This window comes from Tauraco erythrolophus, chromosome 15, assembly GCF_009769465.1.
Source record: "Tauraco erythrolophus isolate bTauEry1 chromosome 15, bTauEry1.pri, whole genome shotgun sequence".
Taxonomy (NCBI): Eukaryota; Metazoa; Chordata; class Aves; order Musophagiformes; family Musophagidae; genus Tauraco; species Tauraco erythrolophus.
Window position 1 is genome coordinate 3,527,810 of NC_141479.1, and position 25,728 is coordinate 3,553,537.

The window sequence follows — 25,728 nt, forward strand, 5'->3', positions numbered from 1 at the left end:
TTTCTGGGTGGTATTTTTTTTTTTCATTTCAACAGTTACCAATTACAAATGGCTTGGGGCAACTCAGTACTTACTCTGGAAAAGTCTAGGCAACATTGCTGCTGAACTGTAGGTTCCTGGGCAACTGAGGACAAGATAAACATTCCATTTTTAAAATCAGGAAAAGATGCACTCTCCCTCAACAAAAGTAATAGGGAAAATGCAGGGTGAAACTGAAGCTACATAAGGAAGTTAAAACCTAGGAAGATATTTAGCTTATCCATGACCCTAGCTCAAGTTGTTCTGGATTTATAAGTCATTTCTGAATTAAACCCTACTTCCTATGCCAAAATGTTTGCATTCTACAGCAACAAGAGTTCAAGCCTGTCATTTCAACACGTCTCTTTGATATCTTTAATGGCAGCAAACATTTTGTGCATGCTATTGAAATAGTTAAAAACTTAACCCTTTAGACAAGTTCAGTTTCTTAAGCAATGAATCCTCAATAGTTCTGATGAGTTTCTGAAAGTCTTAAAACATTTTTCTTGGAGGACCTAGCATTTTGAAAGCATTCAAAATTGTGTTTTCAGAAAACTAAGTGCAGTCTAACTGGGTGACTGGTTTTAAAGCAGGCAAGTGAAACTGTTTCTGCAACAATACTTACGTAATCAAGGCTGTAAATACGATGGCCTTTAGGCTATCATTTCTGTGGAGTTCAGAGTTGAAGTTTTTTTTAATACAGAGTAAAACAATACTGTAGGAATAAGTGTTGCATGTTCAGCAATTTATAGAAACATATAAGAAACAGTGTATCTCAACTTTTTGAAGCAGTAATATTGAAAATTGTAATCAATGGGCAATGAATTTTGATTTTAAAATGTTACATTTCTTTTCAGCTGAATGTAATGTTGATCCAATGACTACTTGGTCAGAAACTGGATCAGAGCCTAAGTATTTGACTGAGAAAAAGGGTTATACTTCATACTATATTATGCTGGCTTCCATTCCCCACTCCATTTCAGGAAGTTTACTTTTATTGTTGAATTAACGCTTACCATCCGTTATCATTTCCACTATAGGAGATCATTTTTCACCAGAAATGCAATTCTGCACTGTATGGGTTGTTTGCCAGTATTCAATTCAGTTAGCTTTAATTTATGCGCTACTCCATACAGCTACAGTTATTGCTAGCACCAACCACTGTCTAGCTTCTTTCCCTCATTGATAAACATGATAAACACAAGGTGAGGATTCCTCAGACTCCAGATCGTATGTAATCAGGTTCTAGCAGCTGATGAGCAAACAATTTCTTTTAAAAAACCCAAAAAGGTACCTAATAAGAAGCTTTAAGTAATTCACACATCTATCCTTTTTCCCCCAAAAGTTGTAATAAAAGAAAGGCTGGATTATGACAAAGGTAGTACAGAGAAGAGGTCTGCCTAGTACTATCTGACCTAGTAGATATGCACATTTACAAACCAAGGTACTGGGAACTGTAGGTGAGAATATGCAAGACCCTTTAAAAAGTTTACTGTGCTTCCCAAATTCTTAATGTCATTCCCTTTTTTTATGGGCATCTGAAATTGCAATCCTTCCTAGCCCTCCCGCTCCAAACCCTGCAAAGACCACACGAAGGAACTCAGGTATCTGTGATTCTATGTAGTATGTGCAAGGGGCTGCACAATCTCCAAATGAAAGTCTGTATGAATATTGGGCACACCACCAGAGGCACCAAAATGCATACTTGACCAAATTTGCAGAATGTGAAAATACCATGAAGCATCATAAACACGAATCAGAGACAAACAATCATTCAGGACACCAAACAACTTCTTGAACACAGCCTTAAAAAAACCCACAAAATAAATAATTCAAATATCTAAATATCAAGAGATTAAAAGGCATTTTCCCATATTTAAGGGAAGGCATCACAGGTGAGAAAAGTAACTGTCAACACAAGGTATCACAAATCAAAAAGCAGCTTTTTCACATAGGAGATAGTAGTATCATTGGATAGCATTTGAATATGCTCATTTCCTGAAAGCTCAAGTATCACCACTTCCTGTTTTTGCATGTCCACCCACTTTTGACACTGCAAGGCACTCTGTAAGTTTACTGTACCATCCCCGTCGCTGTAAAGAATCTTGGGTTCTTTGTCAGGAAAACTTTCGTAATGGAAGGAATCGGGTGTTTCCACGCCAGTACCGTAAAGACAGTGTACACGCACACCAGGTGGGGTCATCTGGTAGACTAGGGGCTCGGTGTCTTGTCTCATGAGCCAGCCATCTTCAAAACTGATGTCCCTGTAGAATTTTTGGTAATCCCGAAGAGTGTAGTTAGCTGTAGGTGTGCTTACAAACACTTTATCTGGAGGCCATGTGTAGTTGTAGGGGAGCAGCCAGTTTGTGGAAACAGCCGATCTCTGCTGGTCTCTAATCTTGAGAGAACTGATAACAGGTATTCTATTGTTGTCACCTTAAAAAAAAAAGGTGGAATTTCATTACACGCAAAGCAACACATGAATCTCAGCCAGCAGCAATGACTACACAGTGATAACAGGAATAAAAAGATTATTCCCTTTGCTCACAGTGACAATTTAAGAAGTTTTTCCTCATTTATGATTGTCTTGATAATTAACTTCTGGAAACTAACTTCTGATAACTTACACATTTATATACAAGTTGATGAATGAACAACTGACAAACCAAGAACACTGGTGCCTTTCCAATATGCTCCTTTTTAAAGGAGAAGGTATTTCCTATACTAGCCAAGTAAGAAAACAGCTTTTATTAGGCATCATTTATACCATTTGCAAGTTTTGTCTTAAATGCTCCTCTGGAAGCGTGTTTTACAGAAATTCTGGTACATAGATCATGTTTTTGCTGAAAGAACAGATAAATACTACTATCCTTACACACATGTAAGAGCTCATGAAGAGACTTTATAGGCTTAACAAAATGTTTCAAGTTTTGCACATTCAAAACAAGCAGATTAGCAGTATTTAATTCATTACTATATTGTCTATTTACGATTTGGCATAGTGTTTTACCAGTTTATGCACTCCCTGGTGCTAACAAAACCTACCAGAACATGCCTCCAATTGAAAGAAAATGGTAGACTCTTAATAGTTACCAAGAAAACTTGTCAAAAACAAACAGAAGCAAAGCAAGCGTTACTGTGTCTGCTTATGATATCAAGTAAGAATGCTGCTCTCAATGACCAATTCGGTCTATGCATAGTACTTCAGCAAAAGAAGAGTTAAAAGCTTATTAGCTTCTAGTGGGAGTCATGGAAAATCACCAACACCAGCATCTTCCCTTCCAGCCAGCATTTCAAGACTGCTAAAATACTTGCGTTGCTCAGAACCCAGGTTTTCTCACATGTAGCACTAATATTTTCTAGCAACTCTGGTAACCTAAACTATATCTTTGCCAGGAGGGAAGCAAGGGGGGCGACAGGGACACAAAACCAACAATTCCTGAAAGACCAGTCAATAACTACTATACTTTGGAAACATTTTCAACTGGCCAAGCTTTTCCAAGGATTTACATTTTCTTAATATAATACAAATCTAGAGAGCTAGAGCTTATTATCAATACAGGTCTTAAATTATCCAGTACCCAATAAACTACAAAACTGTTACGTTTTACCAAATTTAGACTTACTCTTATAACAGAACTAGTGTTTGACCAAAACATTTCAAGAATTTTTTGTAGACATCAAGTCCCTTGTTTTCTTAGCAGTTGGTTCCAAAGATGGCTCACACTAACACATGACTAAGTTATTATTCACATGCATCTTTATTCATATTTTAACTTCTTGCATTGTTTTCCGCAAAATTAAAAGCTGCTTAATAAATGGCAGGTATCGTGATTACTAGAAATGAGGCTTTTTCTAATAAATAAAAAAGAAATTTGAGGCAAAGTTATTTTCACAGTGACTGTCTGATCAACCTGTTTTCCGTTATTGCAATGGCTGGCACACCTCAACTCTTGTCAGCTGAACCTTGAATCAGATTTTCCATTAGTAGGTCCAGGTGGTTACAACAGGTAGTGATCCAGGTCAACCACACCATAAAATTGAAATACTGAAACAGAAACCGCTATTCCTGGAATAGCACCAAAATATATTTTCAGTTCCTTAAGGTGGCACTATTGCTTCAGCAAGGAGACCTAAAGCATAGTCTTTAATGCCATCTTTAGGAGTACTATATGGAGACATTGCTAGTATAATTCTGAAACAGATAAAAATACTCAAAAGAACACAGCAAGAATCACAAAAGTCCTGAAAAATGTGTTTCATATTACTGTGTGGTATAAACACTTAAGGGTGAACACTCACCACTAAGCTACTGAATGCTACTTGACAGTTTTCAGCAAAGCAAGCCCAAGTTCTGAATTGAACAATGAAAGGAAGGCGTACAAAACTTATTTCCAGTAGAATAATCAAACACAGAACCTGACTGTATTCCAGCCTTCTCTTACAGAACTGTTACAAAACACTTATTAAATATTTTACTTTTCTCTGAACTACAGAAGTACTGTATGCCAAGACCATGCTTAAGGCAGCAGGCACACCACTGACATTATAGTGAACAAAACATTAGGTCTAAGGAAGACACTGCTAGCATCTCAAGCTGACAAAAAGCAAACAAACCAACCACCTCAGTGAACTTCGTGTCTTTGCTCACTGTAGTGGGAAGAACATTCTCACTTTATTGGCACTGGAATTATAATCATACAAGCATTGATCCTGCAAAGCACATGAATACGTTGCACCAAGTATCACAGAAGATCTAGAGAAAATAATTCCACCTGTGTACTGTTGACCAGTTTGATAACAACTGTGAAACTGACATGAACAGAAATCTAGGACTGTGGAATTTTATATGATCATGTGGAATTTTATGAAGGTGATATTAACATTGCTCACTCCCTGCCATTTCTGTAGCATGCAAACTTGTCAGACAAAGCCTGTGGAAAAAGGGAAATCAATTTTCACAGTGTCATTGCAATAGATTTAACAATGTATAACTCAATACAAACATCCAATTTAAATTTTCTAATTAGTAACTGAGCTGTGCACTCCAGAATCAAATGCCTTTGCTAAGCAAAGTATTCTTTGATCTGTCTATGCATGGCTGGCACTTGGTGTGTGTACTGCATTTTGATGAAGTCCAGTTTCTGATGTTGGCTTTGTTTAGGAAGCTAGTGATATCCAAAGCTAACAAGTCAGCAACAAACTAAAAAACCAAGCCAGAAATATAACAAACTAAATGCCAAAGCACGTGAAATAATTATTATATCACATGATGTGGTAAGGAACTTTTTCCATCAGTCATTTGCAGTTACTTAGTGAAATAAGTTATGCCTCTTCATTAATTTTTTTTTTTTTAGTCTCAGACACATGCAGTGTCCTAAACCCAAAATCTCCAAGATTGACTTTCCTTATCTGTAGAGTTATAAGTTTTGACAGGTATTTGTGCTGTGGGCACCACTTCACCACCACGTCTGCAAGTGTCCCTTAATGTTAACCTCAAGCAGCTATATGATCTTTAATCAAAGGGAACTACTGAACGCTCTGGATTCCTTGTTAGCTTTGCAATACTGAACAGAGAGCAATCAGGCTGGAGGCAGAAGTGACAGAAATAGAAGACACCAGGCCAAACAGCAGATGACACAACAATCTGCTGAAAAAGTGTTAGGAGAGGTCAAGAGGGGACACAGCTCCTGGTTAAGAGAGATAAAAAAAACCACTTAGTCCACTCGTATGAACATAAAGAATTGACAGTCAGGTCATAAGCCTGGAAACATTAAGTTGCCATCACTTGCGAAAAAAATATTATTAACTTCATAGTGCCTTAAACTGGCATCCTCCAGTCTTATAGTTAACAGTCTAGTTAGTATCTTGCACTAAGAAAACACATGGCAAATCCTCAAGTTACCTACCTGAAGCCAGCACACGGAGAGTTTTAGCCACTCCTCCCCATGGAGCACCTAATGACACATAATCCTTTATGTACTTGTCTTTCCAATCCTGAGTCTGATGGTTGAGGAAGTAGAGGGTGTACATATTGCCCATACTGTGGGCAATTAAGACAACAGGACTTCCATACTGCTCGTACATTAACTCTATCATCTTGCGAAGGGCCACAAAATAGTCTCCATTCTCATCTAAAGAAAACATACACAGTTATGATTGTTAATTGTGAATGCTTAACTTCAACACAATTATTTAAAAGGTTATTTTTTTAAAAATTGTCTGTGGAATTAATGCAGAGCTTAGAAATTCAGATATTAAGTGGGAGGGGTGGGTGTTTCTGTGAGGATATGTTTTGGCAGTGTTGGTTTGTTGTTGTTTTGGTTTTAAGCAAGTCTTAAGCAGCAAGTTGTTTAAACCCCAAAAAAAACGAACACACCACGCCACAGAGCTTTCATCTGGGTCCAGGGGTACCCAGGCCCTAAGAACTAGTCAAAATTAAGGATTTAATTTTAATTGTACAGGTGGGATGGGAGAAGAGACCCAGAACATTATTTGCTGGCTGGGAGAGTCAAAATTTTGTTCAGGTAACAATATGTTATTTACTTGGTGCCTTGCGCCAGTCATAAGGTGCTCCTCGTACATCTTCATCACGTTTGTAGCCCCAGTCTACTAAACTCTGCACCAGCATATAAAAGTAACTGCCTGTAGACATCAGATAAGAGTGAGAAAGATTAGCATTAGAAGCAGCTGTCAGACACTATCACAAAACAAACTGAAGTTCTGGAGGCATTATCTCTGATACCATATATACAGACATTAAAGCTAGTCTTAGTCTTTGACAATCTAGAAAGCATTAAAAAAATGAGTTATGCTTGCTGTTCCCCCTAAAGTGAGAGAATACCATTATTAAAACATTTTACTAGTTGGCTAATCTATCAAACAAATGTGGCAGGAAAACATGGTATGCACTAAACAGATAAGTCTTCCTCAGCAGAAACGTGTCTTACCCTTGAACTGTAAAGAATACACCTCAGAAATCACTACATTAGAGTCCTAGCTTTTGCTGATTGCAAATTAACTTCAGGTAGGGTTTATAACACATTCATAAAGGTTGGCCTGGACTTCACCCACATTTATTCTTGGAAACAAATACTTACAGTGTACCCCAGGGCAAAACTCTGGACACTACCCCAAAACTATTTTCCATCTATCAGGTAGTGGACTAAGATGTAAGTGACCAAACAATGTTTTAATAGCAAACAAGGGAAACATTTGCAGAATGGCTAATGTTACATAATAGAAGATGTTATATATTAGAAGCTTTGACACGTAGGACATAAGCATTACCACAAGTAAATGCATCTAGTAACAGTTTGAAAAATTCAATGTCAAAACATCACAGTCATGACTGAATATCACAGTCGCATTTAAGTTTTGAGCAGAACCTCACTCAGTCTTGATCACTTAATATATAGTCCCTGAAGTGAACAGAGGCAATTTTAAATATGGCTCTGTTCTAGTTATGAGTCAGGTAGTGAAGGTCATTAAGGACATTACTGCCCTTTTGGAAACTGCTCCCTACAGAAAAGGAAAAGAAATCCATGCTATGAAGCACACGAAGCTCACTGCCTTACTGACTATTAAATTACTCAAGTCTTCAGCCACAGCTAACAACTTCTCACAAAAGCTCATCTCACAAAAGTGTCTGTCTTCAAAGTGCCTACTCCAGTTTCATCCAAAGAACTTAAATTTGGCACAAGACTAAATAACATGGAATCTTTGTCTCAATCTATCAGGCCAAAAACCGGACGAAACAATACAATACAAACACTTAAAAGCAGTGAGCCATGTGCTACCCTACTAAAAAAACCAACACATCCGTTTTTCTGCTTCCAAACAGAACTGTAATTTGAAATCGCATTTCAGTAGCTTGTTGTATAAAGACACACTAGAAAAATCCTACATGTGACAAAGCACTTCAGACACAGCTTGTACATACCAACGCTCCTTTTACTCGGGTCAAGAAATTCCAAGGAAAATGTCTGCCCAAAACCTGGGACTCTGATATCCACTCCATCTGGTGGTTCTGTGATCTTACTTGTTCGATTATATACAAGCCTGGGGGAGCGGTGGGGGGAGAAGAGAGAAAAACATGAAATGTCATATTACCACCTGATAACTCTCAACTACATTGGGTCTTACACTCCAAGTGCAGTAACAAGAACTCTAAGTGCTATTACCCAGAAGAAAAAAAAAAAACACAAACACACAAACATGATAAGAGTACTCTAATGGCTAAGAGGTTATACAATACAAACTATTATTTTAATTAGTTTAATGCTCTACATGCAGAATCTGAGACTTAGCTTCTCCATAAAACTGAGTAAACAGAATTGTGGCTGAACTTCAACTTTAGAATATAAGCTACTTTATATAGTTCTTTACTGTATCACTTTGCATCAAGCCACATCACAGAGAAAACTTGTCAAGAACTTAAGAATGCAGCAGTAGAAGATAAAATACCTGTAAAATCAGGTATCAGAAAAATTCTCCTAGACAAAAATAATTCATTTCTGTTGAACTAGGACACCCATACCAGCCTAAGGGAGTACTCGATATTTTTTGACTAATAACACTTAGTACCTCAGGAAATACACAGAGCTATTAAGTGTTTTATAGAGACTTTTCCTATCAATTTGAGATGAAGAACTTGGAACATCGAGTCAGAGTGGGGTTTTTTATTACTATTGTTGGATTTTTGTTTGGTTTTAATACCGTATCAATACAATTGCCCTTTCTGAATGCAAGTTTTTACCCCTAGATGGAGTCTTATAATCTGAATTGATATTCAAATCTTCACACGCAAAAATCTCTCTAACCTGTAAGGCATATAGCAAGACTTAAAAGCAGAGGCACAACTACACAACAGCGTGGTACATTCACATAAAAGAACAACATGCCAATACAGCATTTCTAAATTGCACAAGCTAAGTATTTCTTGTTTTTATAGAGGTATTTTTGATTTTTACAGGAACATTAATGAAGCACACTGAACAGTGAAACAGTCTGGAAGCTTTAAATGAGGCAATTTTTTAAACCAAAATAATTCTGGAAAGAGACTTGCAGACTGCACTTAAAGGACCCCATGTCTCAGCTGCTCATGAGACTGCTCTCTAATGGCAAAAGTGCAAGCTCACATTCCACCTGCCTGTCCCCTCTGAGCTGCCCAATGTACTTCCTTCCCCCTGGCCTCATCAAAACTTAAACCAAAGGTGCAGAAAGTGTTCTGCTTTAGGTAAGCCTACAGAAGCATCTGATAAGTGCCCAAACCAATGCTGGGTAACTGGTAGGAGAGAAAGTGGAAGAAACTAAGAGAACCTCTGCTTTTCATCAGTGATGAACAGCTACTTCAGATGCAGAGCCACATCCTCCGATTCATCCTGTTACTCTACCTAGCAGAATTCCAAGTAATTTCTCTACTCTGATTCAAACCAGTGAGAAAGTTTAAGGCGGCCATTCTGTACAAAGTATGTCAGCCTAAGGAAAGGAGATAACTGCAAAGAGCAACGTTTCTGGTCTTACCTGATATTATCAATCCAGCAGTCAATGATGACAGGAAGAAGCAACTCTAAATTCAGCCAGAGCGTAAAATAACTGTCAGTCTTCTTTGAGCAGAGATAGTGCACTACTGATGGCTTATCTAACTTCGCTTCCAACTGATTACCTAAGTCCCCTGGAACTGAAAGATATAAAAAGGTGACACTTTAATTAAAGTATTTAACATTTTACATTATAATAGACACGTCTTAATTCTGTAGCCCTCTTATGCACTATCACTGCATCCAGAGGTACCATTAAGTTTTGTAACCAGATAAAAAAAATTACATAAGAACAAAGTACTGCACACGCATTTTCCACTGAAAATATTTGGATTTTCAAAAATCATTAGCTGGGGAACCACCATGTAGAATAATTCTGGATCAACAGTTTCTAACTTCAAAAAACAGACTACATAGGAACAGGTCATGTTAGGCCACAGGTATGAAAAACAGACAGTCTCCAACATTATCAAAATTATCTGTGTTTTTAAGTGCAAACAATCTTTCTGAAATAATTTTTTCTTCAGCACCATTTATGGTTTTTATTTTCACTACTTCACCTTTGACTGCAATTTTGCTACACAAGATTTAGTTGGCGAGCATAATAACCCAAATACAGAGTTTTATATCTTTTACATTCAGGTTTGAACGCAACAACAGTTTTGATATTCACTTTTCTTTGATACATTGCATCAGTAATACTTGGAGGGAAGGGTCTTCTATTTGCACCTTCTCTGAAGTGCGGTGTTCTTAAGGCATATACTAAATGCCAGTATTCCTTTGATGAAGTTTGATTTTCCTTTATTTATTCTAAACACTAGATGGAGACAGAAATATTCTTTCTAAATTAGAACTAATCTTAAAAAATGCTCTTAAAGTTTTCAGCAGCAAGTTTCCAGAGAAACTTCTTACATTCTTTTACGTTTAATCACTTTTCCTTCAAGAACCAGAAGGACAAAGACACTTCGGTAACTGGAAAGTTTCTTTCTATTAGAAAAATTTAGTAGTTAGGCATTTAAGAGTTGCCCCATCCTTTTCAGCTCTACACACTCTCACCTTTTTGGAGTGTGCATAACTGTATCCTATTTGCTTGTCAATGTTTAATTTTGAAGTTTTTTTAATGCAGGCCTACCCATACAGTTCCTTTTCCCTCCCATTTCAGTAAATTATCTAATGAAAACAGTTTAAGTTCTGTAGAAGACTGATACTTAGCAATGGTTTAGAGAAAGAGATAATGCCTTTTAATGAAACACCTAATTTAACTGGAAAGCTAAATATGTTATCACAGAAACACTTAACGCAGAACTGAAAAAGAACTTCAGACTAAATATAGACCCAGACAACCGCACTCTTACAGCCTTCAACCACTGAAGGTTATGCCCCACCGCAAAATATATACCGCGGGATTTCTTTATTAACTACCCCTACTTTCTCATTAGGTTTTTAGTGTTGTTGTTTCTGTAGTCCTAAGTGAAACGTTAAAAGACCCAGTAGCTGACCACAGTTTATTTTAGGTCATGTTTCAAGGACTCTGATATACTGGAAAGCATAGTAAGGGAGATTATAGTATTGCCTCACAGCCTAGAAAGAGTTTACTGAAGTTCAGTCTTGTAACCTCACAAAATGCCATTTAGTTATTGCTAATAGAACTATAAGGCAACACCTTGTTCCACAGTCTTGTACCTGCACTGTATCAGTGCTCTTAATTAGAAAAGGAAGAGAATGTAATTCTATTTATATCAATCATTCATGGCTGGCCAGTTTCAGCAGCAGACTTGCCAAGGACAGAACAGGTTGATTTTGTCTTCTGTTTCAATGCAAAACAAAGTAGAAAAGTGACATTGTGTTCTACCTTGGAATCTCATTTCCTTGGGTAAAAATAAAGTTCTTCCAGCAAAGACACCTTTCAAAAACTCAAACAAACATCTGGAGTATCAGAGTTTTAGGAACTGAGATTGCCAAACAGCACTCAAATAACCATAAGCACTCCCACTCAGGGTAGGAAGACATACAACTGAAGAAGTTTAAGATTATAATCAAGATACATTTATCAACAACAGTACTGAAAGTAGCAAACTGTACAAAGTCCCACTAATGGAGTGATCTAAGATTAACTGCAAGTTTAATTTGGTTAAGATATTAAGTATATTCTGCAAGCTGAAGAGAGTTCACAATGAAGCTATAGGGAACGAAATGCAAAGAAACATGCAAGATCTTCAGTCCTCACCCCACAAAATTTATGTGTTAATGATTTACATTTTGGCTGAAGAACTACTTAGTGGCTTTTTGATAAGTAGCAGGTTAAAAAAGATCCTATTAAAGATTAATTCTGTAGGATAAGCACATACCTTTCTGAATTTTCTGTGATGGAATTTAAAAGCAGTAGAACACCACATTTCCCTTTGCTTTCAGACCATACACAGAAAGCATCTGCAGGCAGAGTAATCCAAGCAATTTTCCTCCTCATCCTCTCATCTACCTCTATCTGTATACAGTTTCTAAGTCTTTTTCCTGGAAATGTTATAGAAAGTTTTTACTTTTTAAAGCCTGCAGACTGATCCCGTAAATGTACAAAATAACTGGCAAGTGAAGTTCTGCAAAATACTTCAGCACTAGTTGAAACTGGATGTCCAAGAAAAGATCTCACGCACTACTCTTGCTTCCTTCATTTGCAGTGTGCAATACATGTATTGACTTCTGAACTGTGACATTTGGATATATAATGAGGTTTCATATTCAGCGGAAAAAAGTGTTTCTGTCAGATTTGATGATCAGTCAGTTTCACACAAAGATGGTAATCACAACAAGACTTATTCTAATACATCAATAAGCCCAATTCACTTCCAATATTATAGTGTCTTTTGAGTTTTGGTTGGTTGTTTGCTTGTTTGTTTTTCTTTTTTTTTGTCTCAACTGCCCTGACAAAACTAGTAGATCTCCATCTGGAATGTGTTCTTATTTGATTAAACTTTGTGAAAAGCACATTTACAAATTTGATTTGAGAGTTTAAAAGAAGTTACAGCCTTCTCCAAGTCTGGGAACTACAATAACTAGCTTTAGGATACACTGACACCCCTGCCTGTCACTATCCCTAAGTCTTAATGACTGATTCATAGTTTCAAGCAGAAAATAATAAGCAAATTGCACCCTGGAAAGTAACTTGCCTTGATACCACTCAGGAAATAAAAAGAACATTCAACAAAAGCCATGAATAGGAGTATTTTCAATTTCATTTAGAAAAAAGAAAAGACAGCACTTACATAATAACTGAGGGGGAACTATTGTTTGTGTGGCAAAGAGGCCATCAATTGGTACTTTTTTGACTACTTTTATCTGAAATACAAATGCCTTTGAATATATATATGTATCAACTATCATAACTTTTTAACTGGTATAATTTCCTCAAAGAACTGTCATCTTTTTGGTTCTATAAATTAGCCTTCCTTTAAAATGAACTAAGCTTTCTAGAAAATTAATTTTAAATTCTGACCACAGTACTCCAAGGAGAATGTCTCAAAGTAGCTCATAGACGCAATGATAGACCCCCACAGAAACGTCTTGTGTTTAAAATTAGGAACAAGAAAGCAAACAACATATCACATGATACTCCTAGATACCTCAGATCACATGAGGCAGAAACATTTAAATCACTCCTGACATCCAGCCAGCTGACCACACAAACAAGCACACGTCAATTAGCAGTCAGCAGGAATTCACAGACAAACCTCTTTTGCATGTAAATCAATTATTAACAAAATTCATTTAGGTGTCTTTCTAGAAAACTTTAGCCAAGTACCTAACAAATTGTTTGCAGAAGGTATCAGAACATTGATATAGTAATTGTGTTGAGTCAGCTCGAAGGTAAAGAGTTCAGTGAATCCACCACTGATCTTATAAGGACAGGTTATCAGCTCCCAAAATTGATAACACATGAGATAACCACTGTGTACTATCAATGGACTATGTGAGAAAATGAAGGAGGAAGAACAGCCACAAAAGAAAAGAGCTTCTTATTGCAAGCATTAGAAGACAAGTGCATTGAATATGTAACCAAACTGACAAGTGCAAAAATATGATTGCATGTCAACATGAAGCAGATACCCAGAAGCACTTGCACAGAATACCTGCATACGTGTGTATATATATATTTAGTAGGTATTGTCAGTAGAGCAGAGGCATTCAGTAGGTTATCCTGTTCTTAAAGGAGATTTTCCTGTATGAATATATTGTCCTGGCTGAATAGGAAACTCTTAAAGGCATGAAGGCAATTCAGTATCTTAAGTAGTCCCATTTTCCCTAAAAACTCCAAGACAATCACCTTACATTTTAATGAGCATTGTGTCTTTGATATCAAGCCTTCAGGCAGGACTCTGGAAGTAAAGTTTCGTCTTTTACCTCATGTTTCTTATTCTCTACTACCACTATGATATTACTACCCTTTGATGCTTTGTTATTTAAATCTCAGGGAAAACTGAGCAATTGCATTGCAGTAGTTCACTGTCAGTTAATACCCATGTCAGTTTGGTCCCTGGTCTTGCTCCAGCATTATGTGCAAACATGATCTTCAGGCATAAGTAGCTCCTGCTACTAAGGCACCATTTGATGATACACAGACCAGTTTAAAAAATAACCTAATCCAAATGGAGTGGTGCCACTCTCCACATTCCTTGTGCCAGCTCCTCCATTAAGGCAATTCAACTACAAAATTAATCACTTCTTCCTCAACAAGTTAATTTTCTCATCCTTTAGCAAGACAAACAACTCCACAAAGTGGCCAATAAGCAGGCACAAGGAAAGCAGGGGAGCACTAACAGCTATTAGATTGGCTTAGCTGTTTCACAGAACCACATTTCACCTGAGCCAGTTAGAGGGCTCTACAAATCTGAGATCTGTTGCCACCACAACTACAGCCAAGAGTTACAAAGTTGTATTTAAGCAGCTCATCTGTTTTCAGATTTAAGATTCCTAGGAGCGGTCTTTTTGTTAGTACCTGGGGAGCCAAACAAGGTTACCCGTATATAACCAGTGCCTTGTATCTGCTGTGCTCTATTTCCTCCTCTGTTCCTTCGGTAAGCACAGGTTGCAACTTCAAGTGGATTCCTCACAGGAAAAATTTGAGAGCAAGTTACACTGGGTCTTGTGACCATCACTGGTCCAAAAGATTTATGAAGTGATCATTATGTTTACAGCATTCCTTTAAACAGCATTCCTTCTTTCTTTCTTCCTTATGATCAGATGGCCAACTTGCCATGCACAGAGTAAGACCAAACTTAAGTCCTCTTTCTACTTAAGAGTTTTAACTTCCAAACAGATCAAGAGTGAACGCTTAGATCATGAGACCACATTTACTACAAGATAAAAACAGATTTAAAAACTGAATGCATATGAGGAATTAAGGGTCTAGATGCCAGCCTGATAAATCAGGAGGATCAACTCTGTATCCCCTTCTTGTATGGGCTCCAAACCATCTCAGGCTTGCATGGGCCTGTGCAATGCAGCCTTGCATACACCTCTCAATCTCCTTTTGCATTTGTGATTCCAGTGCAATGTGTGTTTTTCTCCCCTCTTCCAAACACCTGTGTTAAGCCAAGGCTTAGAATGCCTCCCTAAATGATTCTCCGAAACTCTTCTACCATCCTCATCACAGCAATTCCTAAAAAGCTTATCTTAACCTGTCACATACGCAAGAAGGATGAAGAAAAGGTCATGAAAAGTTAACTAGAATCAAGTTGAGAACATTTCATACAGAACCAGTGAGTGACCGACAGTCACTCCTTCCTCTCCTTTATTTGTTTGACCTTCACTGCCCATATCATGTCTAATTGAAGCTAAGCTCTTAGTGCAGGTGTTTTAACAACAAGTCATTTCTAGGTATCAGGAAAACATGGTATTTTACAATAGAAAGTTACAGGAAATTACAGTAAGAGCACCTACTTTCTCAAACATATAGACAGCTCCGAAAAGTTATTTATGTTAAAACCCATTGAAGCTTCACTTTCTGGACAGGTCAGGACTGGGCAGCAGAAAATAGCAAATTCTAAAACATAGACATGGACTAGAACAGTAAGAGATGCAAGTTCTGTTGCATTTGATGAAAATTTACTGTAACAGCAGGAAAGTCTGTGTTTTAAACCATTCACTGATGAACGTGTGCTCTGCCATGCAGTATTTACCAGAAACATCTCTTCGAAAAACAAAATGTAGGTCAAGCCATGGTTTTTAAAAGCTTCCTTAGGGAACATATATACTTACAGTAGATCCATCAGTAGTAACTCCATGCTTCTATAATCAGTATCCCTTTATCCCAATTGCTTTTAAATCTTCTTTGATTCCTTCATAGCTAGAGTTGAGTATTGGATCAGCAACTAAAACACTATCACCTTTGTCATCAAGAAGCTTGCACTGGAATAAATGCCAAAGCTTATTACTAAAACCCAGCGTTACAGAGTGGAGAGATGGGATAAGAGATTGCTTCTAACCTTCACAGACAGAACTCGAAGAACTTCTGCTCACATTTTAACTCCAGCCTCTTAGGGCAGCCTTTTGCAGTTTCTACTTCCAAATCTGCACCCTCTCAGCCAGTTCAGACATCTGTCAAGAACTGTCAGTGTGTACATGGTGGTCTGGAGATACACAGCATCTTTAAAAAGTTCTTGTTTAGCTTTTACCCTTTTATGTCAGAAGTTTAACATTAGTAATAAAGTCAATAGCAGAGCCTATATTATTATAAACAGAGCTTAAACTGAACAACATGCCACTGATTATCCTTTTTCCAGCATTGTTCCCCATTTTCTTACTTTTTCATCCCCTCTATCATGAAGGTTAATTGCACAATAAGAACATACAGCAAAATGAATGCATTCACAGGACTGACTACTAACATGAATATATCACCAAACACACTCAATATACTGGAATGCTTAAGAATTACAGTGTCCATAGACAAGTTATTAAACATTTAAAATTTATTTACAGTTTTCTTACCAACGGATACAAAAAGCTTCTCACTAATATTACTTAGTAACTCTTACCTGAGTACTTTCTATATGTTTGTTACAAACCATTTTATGCCAACAGGTGACACTACAGGCCACTAATCAATATTCATTTCCTATGCCGTGCAATGAAGTAAGTCTGTCGCTTTTTATATACATGTACTTTGACTGCTGTAATACCCAGTCTCTTCCCACACCCGATTCCATCTAATCCCTTTTATGAAAGGTTCATATAGCGTGAAATCTTGGGAAGCGAAGGTCCGGTTTTAGTTAACGAGCTAAAAACGTATTTGGGCGAGTCTTGTTTTCCCGTACCCCCGACAAGCCAAGGCAACCGAGTATTTCGGCACATCTGAGCCCCGCGGTGGTGCGAGGTGCCCGCTCCCCCTGCCCGGGCCTGCGGTACTCGCTTTCACGGCCGGGCCAAGGGCAGCCTGCCGGTGCCGGGGCACAGTTACGCCGAAGACGCTCCGTGCCCAGCGCCGGCGCCCCCCGGTGCCCATAGCGCCCGGCGCGCTCACGGAGCGGGGTCAGCCGGCGGAACGTCCCGGAGACCCCGGGCAGCGGCGGCGGCCGGACCCCCGCGGCGGGCACAGCACCGCAGGCCGCCGGCCGCCTCCGCACCGGGGCCGACAGCGGAGACAGCGGTCCTGACCGGGCTGCACGGCGCCAGACGCACGCACCGACGCCCCCCGGCTCTTACCCAGCACCACGGGCGGCCCCGGGGGCCGGCGGCGCGGAACGCACCCCCCGCCGGGGCAGAGCAGCAGCAGGAGAAGGAACCTGGGGAAGGGGCTCCTTCCCCGGCACGGCAGGAGCCTGGCGCCGGCCGGTGGGACCATCGCCCCGGCGCATACCCCCGGGCCGGCAGCGCCCGCCACCCCGCGCAGGACCGGAGTGCGGCCCCGCCTCCCGGCCCGGCCACAAAACCCACCGCCCCGCCCCGCCCCGCCCCGCCCCCGCAGGCGTCACCAGCCGATTGCGGAGCGCACGAGCCGCCGCGCCGGCTCTCCTCACGCGACTGTTAGGCGGGCTGCGGCGGCCTCTCGTCAGGCTGCGATGGCGGCAGCCCGCGCTGCCGTCCGGCCCCTGCCCGCCGCCCCTCAGCCGCGGCAGCCCCACTCGGTGCCCAGCCCCGCAGAGACCCCCGTAAGCGCGGCCCGTGCCGGAGCCGCGGCCGGGCCCGCGAGAGGCAGAGCCGGCAGGCAGGGCTCCCCGCCGGGCCCGGCCGGGGTGAGGCCTCGGGGCCCGGCTGGCGGTGCGCGTTTGTCTCGCGTCACGACATGGACAGTTGTGTGGTCGTGAAGATCTCTGAAAGTGAAGTAAGGGCCGTTTGCTGCGGAGCTTATGCATAAAATAGCGCGTAAGGGGCATGGTCAGAATGGTTTAAGGGAAAACAAAAGTCCTTGGAAGAGCTGGGAATTTCAGTATGACACAGTCAAGGGACTGGGCATCTGATAGGAAAGTTATGGGCATAGCTGTACCTCAGGCAGCGCCTGACTGGTGTGACACCTAGTTGGTACAGAGTATCATTGAGGTCAGGCATTTGGCAATACCCGAAAAAATCATTACACCTTTGTACACATAACAGAAGCAGGTAGACTTGTAATTACAGTAATTTAAAACCAGAAGGGATATAAGCCTTTGTGCCTCAGCAATACCATTTAGGAGTTACGTGCTCAGTTTGAAGTACATGTTGTTCAGTGGGTGCCTGGCTGTGGAGGGCGAGGAGGGGTATCTGCAGAAGCGGAAACGAAACGGACAGAAAAATGGTACTTGGAACCAGTGTAATCACATCATCAGTCATAATCGTGCTGATGAGCAAAACAAGGTTTCCTTGGTTCACTCGTGTCCACTCCTGCTGTGGGCACACACTTTCTGAGCCAGGGGTTATGTGTTTATGCTCGTGATAAAGGTAATTCTGATAGGGTTGCTTTGCAACAAGGGCACTACAGTGTCTACTTATATATTCCTACATCCCTCGGTCTGTCTCCTAATTTTCAGAAATATTCCTGTCTTGGATGGTTAATACAATAGCATGAACGTTATCACAAAGGAAGACATGTCAGTGAGAGACAAGTAGAAGTAGAGAACTACTTGTTGACTTGGTGACTCCTGCAAGCTATATGCACTGTAAGGTATAAAATTGAAGCTGTCTTTGCCTAACTGAATTCAGTATTCAACAACATTTGTAATTCCTGCAGAAAGACACGTCAAAAAGATCTGTGTGTGAAGGTAGAGTATGGTAAAACAGACAGCCTGTTGACAGGAGTTTAGAAAAATGATGGAGGTGGCTTGGCATTGACATGGAAGGAGGAGGAGACACCTTCCTCCTTATGAAACAAAGGAAAAAAATGGAACAAATCACTCAAGGAAGTTAAGGCTAAGTCTAAATCTAGACTTGCCTCTTTCAAGGCAGCTGCCACACCACACATTTACAGTGAGTGGAAAGGTGCCAACATCCAGCAAACCCAAAGACCTGTCCCAAAGGCAGGTGCTTAGTCACCATGCAAGTGTCGACTTGAAATGACCTCCTACTAAAACAAACTACAGAGTGTGCAAGTATGACTATAAAACTGGTTGCAACATTGATCCTGGTGTAGGAATTAAATGTTACAAAATGCAGTGAAAGACCTTATGGTAGGGTAAAAACAATATTTAAAGAAAACTGATTTCGGTCACTCTCAGTCATTCTCTCATGTCCTGGTATTCAAAAGCTCCAAAAGGCGCAAGTCCAAACAGGCCAGGATTACTTGTGCTGTGACACGAGGTTTAAGGAATGCCAGCTGTCAGGTCCTCACTACCTCTCTTGGATTCCCTTGGGTAGCAGCAAAGCAGTTTTTGCAGAGATTTTCTAAGCCTTTTAAGACTCAGTTGTTGTAATTTGAAAATCTTACTGTAATAAGATTTTTTTGTCTCAATCTCTTATTTCACCCTCTGTAAATTTTGGACAGGCTCGCTGCCTGTTGTCTTTGTTCCCTCCTTTTGAAGTATCTGTCTGTCTTCTTGCTGAGCTAACAAGAAAGAGGAATGGCCCCTGTGACTTACCATAAACTTACTGCCATTTTCCCGTTAGCAGAAGGCAGGTCTTCTGCTGATAAGGCCTTTCTGCTGTAGGCCCCTCAGAGGACATCTTCTGGTCTTGATGTAAACACTGCATTTGTCAGAGTTTACTGGTTTGATCACTCTTATTGTGTGTCCTTCATTATCAAATGTGTCGTTTTTGTAACCCTTGCCTTATTGATTCTGTTCATGATACCACACACAGACATCTCCGTGCTCAATTCAAACCAATCTGAATATTTCTTTTACAAATCTCTGTGCTATTCTGGCAGCTGGGAATATCTTCACACTTTGCTAAAAACCTTCCCATCTTATTTTTCTCCGGGGAAAGCCTGCTAAGCACATAATTGCTATTCCTCCTGCAAGCCCAGGCTCTTTAGATAACGGTCTTTCAGCTGATCAGTCAAGTAGGGTATGCTGGTTATTTCTTTTGTTGTCTTCTTCTGGGAGATCAGGACCATTCACATCCAAAACCAAAGTAAATTAAGCTCTTTACCTTTAGTGAGGTTGTTTAAATATTCACAGGAAATTTCTGTTTTCCCATTGAGTGCCTGGTCCTATTGTCACTTGCACCAACAAAGGCAGGCACCAGAACACTCAAAGTCCCTTAGCGATGATACCCTGCCTTTCTTTAATCGAGTCAGTGTAACTATGTCTAAGTGCTGTTTTGTTAGAAGGGCAATCCAGCTCCTTCTCTACAAAGAAGGACTTGACAGCAGGGCATTTGTAGATTAAGAGCAAATCGGGAACACGACAGAATTCCACTACTCCTCATCCAAAGCAAATTCAAGAAGTAACACAACCGACCACAAGCCTGAACTGCCAGTAAAATGCCAGGAAGCTTAGTATTACACAAAGTACAGGCTATACACTGCTTCCTTCACGTGTTTTGTATCCAAAGCTGGCTAGAAATGAAAAAGGAAGTTGCTACAGTTTAAACCACTGAGAAAAGCAGTACTGCACCTTGTTCACTTACATATGAGGTAACAAAAATCCTTAAGAACACTGCAGAGTCCAGTTTGTTACCACTGTAAAGAATATTTTTAATGTGCATAATCAGCCTTCTAAGAAAATATTCTTTACTTCCTTCAAAAAAACCCACCAGAAATAAACTATATTGTTAAACACCATAAATGACAATATCAGTAGCGTTATCTCTATTTAAGACTCCTTGAGGGCTTGCACTGGCAACTTGACAAAAAATGTGAATTGAATATGAGTTTGCACACTGATTATTTAAAGGAAACAATCCAGAAATCTAATATTTGCTTAAACATCTTTTATTTGATTGAACAGAATTCTCTTGTTTGCTTCTGATCTTTGCCATTTAAGTAGTGTTTGTATTGGCTCAAACATGGTTGTGCTGAGCTAGACACACTAGTAGAATAACAGCAAGTTTGAAAGAAAGTTGTGAAGGCAACCAAAGTGTTGGCAAAGATCTACACTGTAGGCAGAAGCCCATGTCAGCATTTTCCCCATTGTTAATGGGCTCCATTCAGGCATTAACCAAGTTCAGAGTGTGTAAAAAACACAATCATCATCAGTCATATATTTCAGAAATGCGCAATCTTAACTTCATCACCTCACAAGATTTTACCAGCCATCCTAATTGTGTGTTTGAATTTGCACCAGTACAAATTATTTCTGAGACCCAGAATCCACCCTTAATGAGAACAGTGAAATACGGACACTTGCAGAAGTGTCTTAGACAAGAAAGAAGGTAAAAGGTTTAATAAGATGCTTATTATCCTGTACACAAAAACTAATAATTGCATCAATTTGCAGTGATTTGCTTTGATCATCTTCCTTGTTAGCATATAGACAGCATCTGCTCTCCGTTTCATTTTTTCCTGCAGTTGTCAGTGAGACATCTCTTCTGGAATTTCCAAAAATTCTTTGTCTTTGGAAAATATTATAGTACAGATGTGTGAGATTTCTTTCCTTCCAACCCTCAAACATCACAGACCAGCCCACGTATTCAGTTAAATAACTTATGTTCATATGCACAACTTTGAGCTCATGCCCAAGGCCAGGAAGGAACCAACTAGTGAGAAGCAGTCAAGCCTACCCAGAAACCTCTGTAAGCCTATGCATTGATAAAAACTGACAGATACAGAAGTATAAGGAATTTAGGAAGACTGAAGTGATATATTTTGGTTTTGTTTGCTGCAAGTAGTCAGTTGCCATAAAGTTCACATTCAGAACAGCATACTTACTCAGTTTTAAGCTTCATTAGAGAATAGAGATTTTTTTTAAGAAGCTGGGATTTTTTTTTTCTCCCCCAAGTAATTCTTCTATCTGTACCACAAAGATTTCCAGTGCTGCTTGACACAACAGATTTATCCTTCTAAGTTTTCATACATCGGTAGAAATCCTGGCTATTGTTTAAACATGACTTTATTTTGAAAAAGCAGCACTAAAATAAAATCGTAACACACCAACATGGTCTTTCTTCACTGTTTAGAGATCAAGGTAGTTGTTCGGGTCTTTTTAAGCAAATATCAGCCCTTAAAACTCAACTCAGGAGGCAGAAAACAAGTTTAATCCCTTCCTTCTCAAGAACGGTTTGAGGCTTAGCTGAAGTCAGTCGTACCTGCACGAGGTATTTGGTTTTAGTACAGTTGTGGCTGACCTGTAGTAATACTTATATGCTGCAGCTGACCTGAAAGGTGGACAGTCATAAACATATATTTATCTTAAGAGCTGAGTGTGTATTTCAAGGAGGCTTTTTGTTGTTTTTAACTAGCAACACTGGGTTATGTAATAACATTTCTTCAGAGTAAAACTTTAAATGTAGAACATTGCATAAATACGCCAGACGTTCAGTTCAATTTATAACCTAGTTTTGTTAAATTAGCCAGAGGAGAGTTCTACTTCTGGACTGTCCGAAGAAGGTATTGATTTCTTACCTTTAGCAAAGATTGGGTTTTTTTAAATCCACTGTTGCACAGGTTAGCAGACTTTTTAGTGTTTGTTGAACAGCACTTGTTAAACTCAGGCTGTACTGGCATGTAAGCACAGTAGCACAGTCCCAGAACACAATCTGACATGCATTTGAACCAGGGCTGCAGAGATACTTTCACTTCCTTTCCCTTCTCTCTGCTTCCTCAAAACTTCTTGTTCACTTCCATATTGTTCCTATGCTGCTGCTCACTAGCATTAGGACAGTAAACAAGGCTTGAAATAGGTTCCTCGGTGTCTTTCAGGCTAAATTTGGTTACAGCGCAGAACAGGGCCAAAAAGAAGGGAAGAGGGCGGTTGTACAGTGGGAATACAGAAATGCAGGCGTACACAAGTGTCACCCTAGAACCTCAGAGCCTCGCCGTTCACCAAGGCAGGATATCCACAACTGGTAGATCCTGTCACTGTCATCTCTCCTATCTTCAAGCCTTTAATCTATGTAATAGAGATGGTATTTTGCTCACATTTTGCTAAGCAAATCAATTTGTCCTTGTAAACCATCCACCTAATAGAGCTTCATAGTAAATTGGGAGGATTTAATGACTAACAAGCTGAATTGCAGAATTCCTACTCAAAGAGAATTCTTAGCAAGAATGCTGGGATTTAAGGTACTGGGAGTTTTACTCAAGATTTACTCAGAGTTGGTGTTCTGGGTTGGACCACTGAAGAATTTTGAAATTGAAGCTAGGCAAAATATGGAATTAAAAAAAATAATAAAAGGTGGCACAGGAAGATGGAAAGGGGAGATACAATTTTGTGTAGGATGAATATACAAGGAAAAGAGTTGAATCTATGTTGTGATGAAAACTGAGTAGGTTGAACCCTCAGGGACAACTATATCTTGCACAAGTTCCCATAAATTACAACAACTTCCCAGCACATTGCATAAGTGGTAGAACCTGACATTTTTTGCTGTTCAGAGAAACCGTTTGCACCCTCTGAGATAGAAGCTAACAAAGTGGTTTTGATCTGCAGGCAAGATATTTTTCAGGTGAAGAGAATATTTGGAGAAAAAGCAGAATTTGGCATGCTGTTACTGTAAGGCTATCGTGTCTTACAAAACTGTTACAGTGGCTAGGGCACCGTGACACACCTGTCAAAGAAAGCAAAAGAAGTCTTGTTTGTCACATGGCATGAGTCAAATAGCAGCATTCCAGGATTCTGGCCCACATGTAATGAGAAGGCAAGGAGACCACTGTCATTCTGTTTAATAAGCAGTTTCATCCAGCATCACACCTTGTTTGGGATCCCAGCTGGGCAGGGTGTCAGGGAAGTTGCTGAGAAATACAAGGCTTAGGAAATTTGCTAGCTCAGGGTTACTTCTGAAGAGACACAACACTGCTGCTACTAGATCCAACTGATGACTGACAAAAGTGAAATCCATTTCTGGAAACACAAGTGCGTCCAGAAGAACTGAAACGCGTGGCTGTCATTTAGTAATTTATGGAGGGGAACGTTGATCTTTCATTAGTCTGAGTAAGGTTTCACTCGCTCATTTTCAGTGCTAAATTGTTCAAACACCAAAAGCTGGGATAACATCTGACTCTGATCATATTTGTTGAGAGACTTCAGCCTGTAAGAAACAATCTGAGAGTTCCTCTTTAGTGGGTGCATTAAAAACCAAACTGATAAGAGTTTAAAGGATATAGAAAGACTTTTTTTTCCTCATTTTATAATTATGGCTCTTTGGATCTGAAACACATACGCAATCCCACTAAAAGATCCATCTATAAAGCAAATGGTCTTCTTAGATGTAGAGATGTAATGTACATAGACCATCCATTTATTTTCTGTCCTTTACATTGTCACATTAAAAACTAGATATGAGTAGGAAAACTGACTACAGTTAACAACCAAATAAGACAGACCCAAATTTTACCAAAGTTTCTTAATTAACATTAAAAGCCAAACAAAATTAACACGATGAACAAAATCAATTGTTCATATCTGTCAGTGCACGTAAAAATAAATGCCTGATTTGCTGTTTGACTGATTTCATTTTGCAATGAAAGAGATAGGTTGCCTACAAATGCATCTAAATTGTGCACAGGCTCTTACTATCCCATCCCTTGGGCGAGTTAAGTTAAAAAGTATTGCTTGATGATTACTGTAAGGACATAGTTCCCTTCTAGGCTGAGGGACACAGGCAGCTGGGAATGGTTAATCATAGGAAAACGGTTTAATCAGCAGCATCATGAGTAGCATTATGTCAGGCTGTGTCAAACATGCAAGTGCAAAAATGAAAATACAGGAAAATTTTTCTAAGCTTGTAAGGGGCTTTTGAAGGTCATTATTCTAATCCTTTTGTTCAAATCGTAGCTAGGATCAGAGATCAGGACAGTTATTCTGATAGTTCTATTGGGCAAATAGTGCAAGGAGAATATAAAATGACAATTCTAATAAGACTCCACCATTTCATTTAACTGATTTCTGGGTTTAACACTGAGTGAAAGGCATTTTGAACAAGGGGCAGTGAACTAACCTGTCATGTTTTAAACTGCAAAATGATATTTTAGAGACATTGTGGACATGTTAGGAAGGGGAAGCTTGCCAAAGACTGGATGTAGTACTTTGAGAAAACGGATTTAGTGGAATTATTATTACTTTTTTAAATTAATAGGCTGTAAACAGCTTGAGATACTTTAAATATTGCTACCATGCTACATTGCCAATATGTTACTAGAATAACACTCAAGAGTTTCTTCATGGTACGTGGAAGTGATTTGTTTATCAGTGTTTGGCAGCTGGAAGTGAAGCTGCTCAGATTACAAGCCACAGAAGTGGGAGAAAATGGGTACTGCTATCATGTGACATAATAACAAGTTTTCTGCTGAAAACAAGAAATATATGAGCCTTCATGTGACAGATAAAGTGGTCTCATGATTTCCTGTTGAAGAATATACCATTATGAGACAAGTTCAACTCTTCTACTTGACATCATCCTAACATAACTTGTGGAAACAGTTTTGCTGTGTTTGTGGGCTGCAAAGATGCCTTGATTAGCTGGAGAAAACAATTCTCTCAAAGCTTCAATCTTACTCTGTTTTATTGGATATTTCCTCATTTTGGCAAGCTGCTAGACAGTACTGATTTTTTTGTTGTGCTTACAGAAGATAACTGCTTTCAGATAACATAGAAAGCCTAACAAT

General features: G+C 39.5%; 1 protein-coding gene across 1 annotated transcript; it reads right to left on the reverse strand.

Moving 5' to 3' along the window:
* Nucleotides 1–730: 730 nt before the first annotated feature.
* Nucleotides 731–17,397, reverse strand: PLA2G15 (phospholipase A2 group XV). Its single transcript, XM_086620755.1, has 6 exons — nt 17,259–17,397; nt 9,544–9,700; nt 7,961–8,079; nt 6,565–6,663; nt 5,928–6,152; nt 731–2,454 (listed from the first exon to the last, which is right to left on the reverse strand). The coding sequence occupies exons 1-6, from the start codon at nt 17,395–17,397 to the stop codon at nt 1,943–1,945; spliced, it is 1,251 nt and encodes a 416-aa protein (XP_086476881.1). The 3' UTR covers nt 731–1,942.
* Between the last annotated feature and the right edge of the window lie 8,331 nt (nt 17,398–25,728).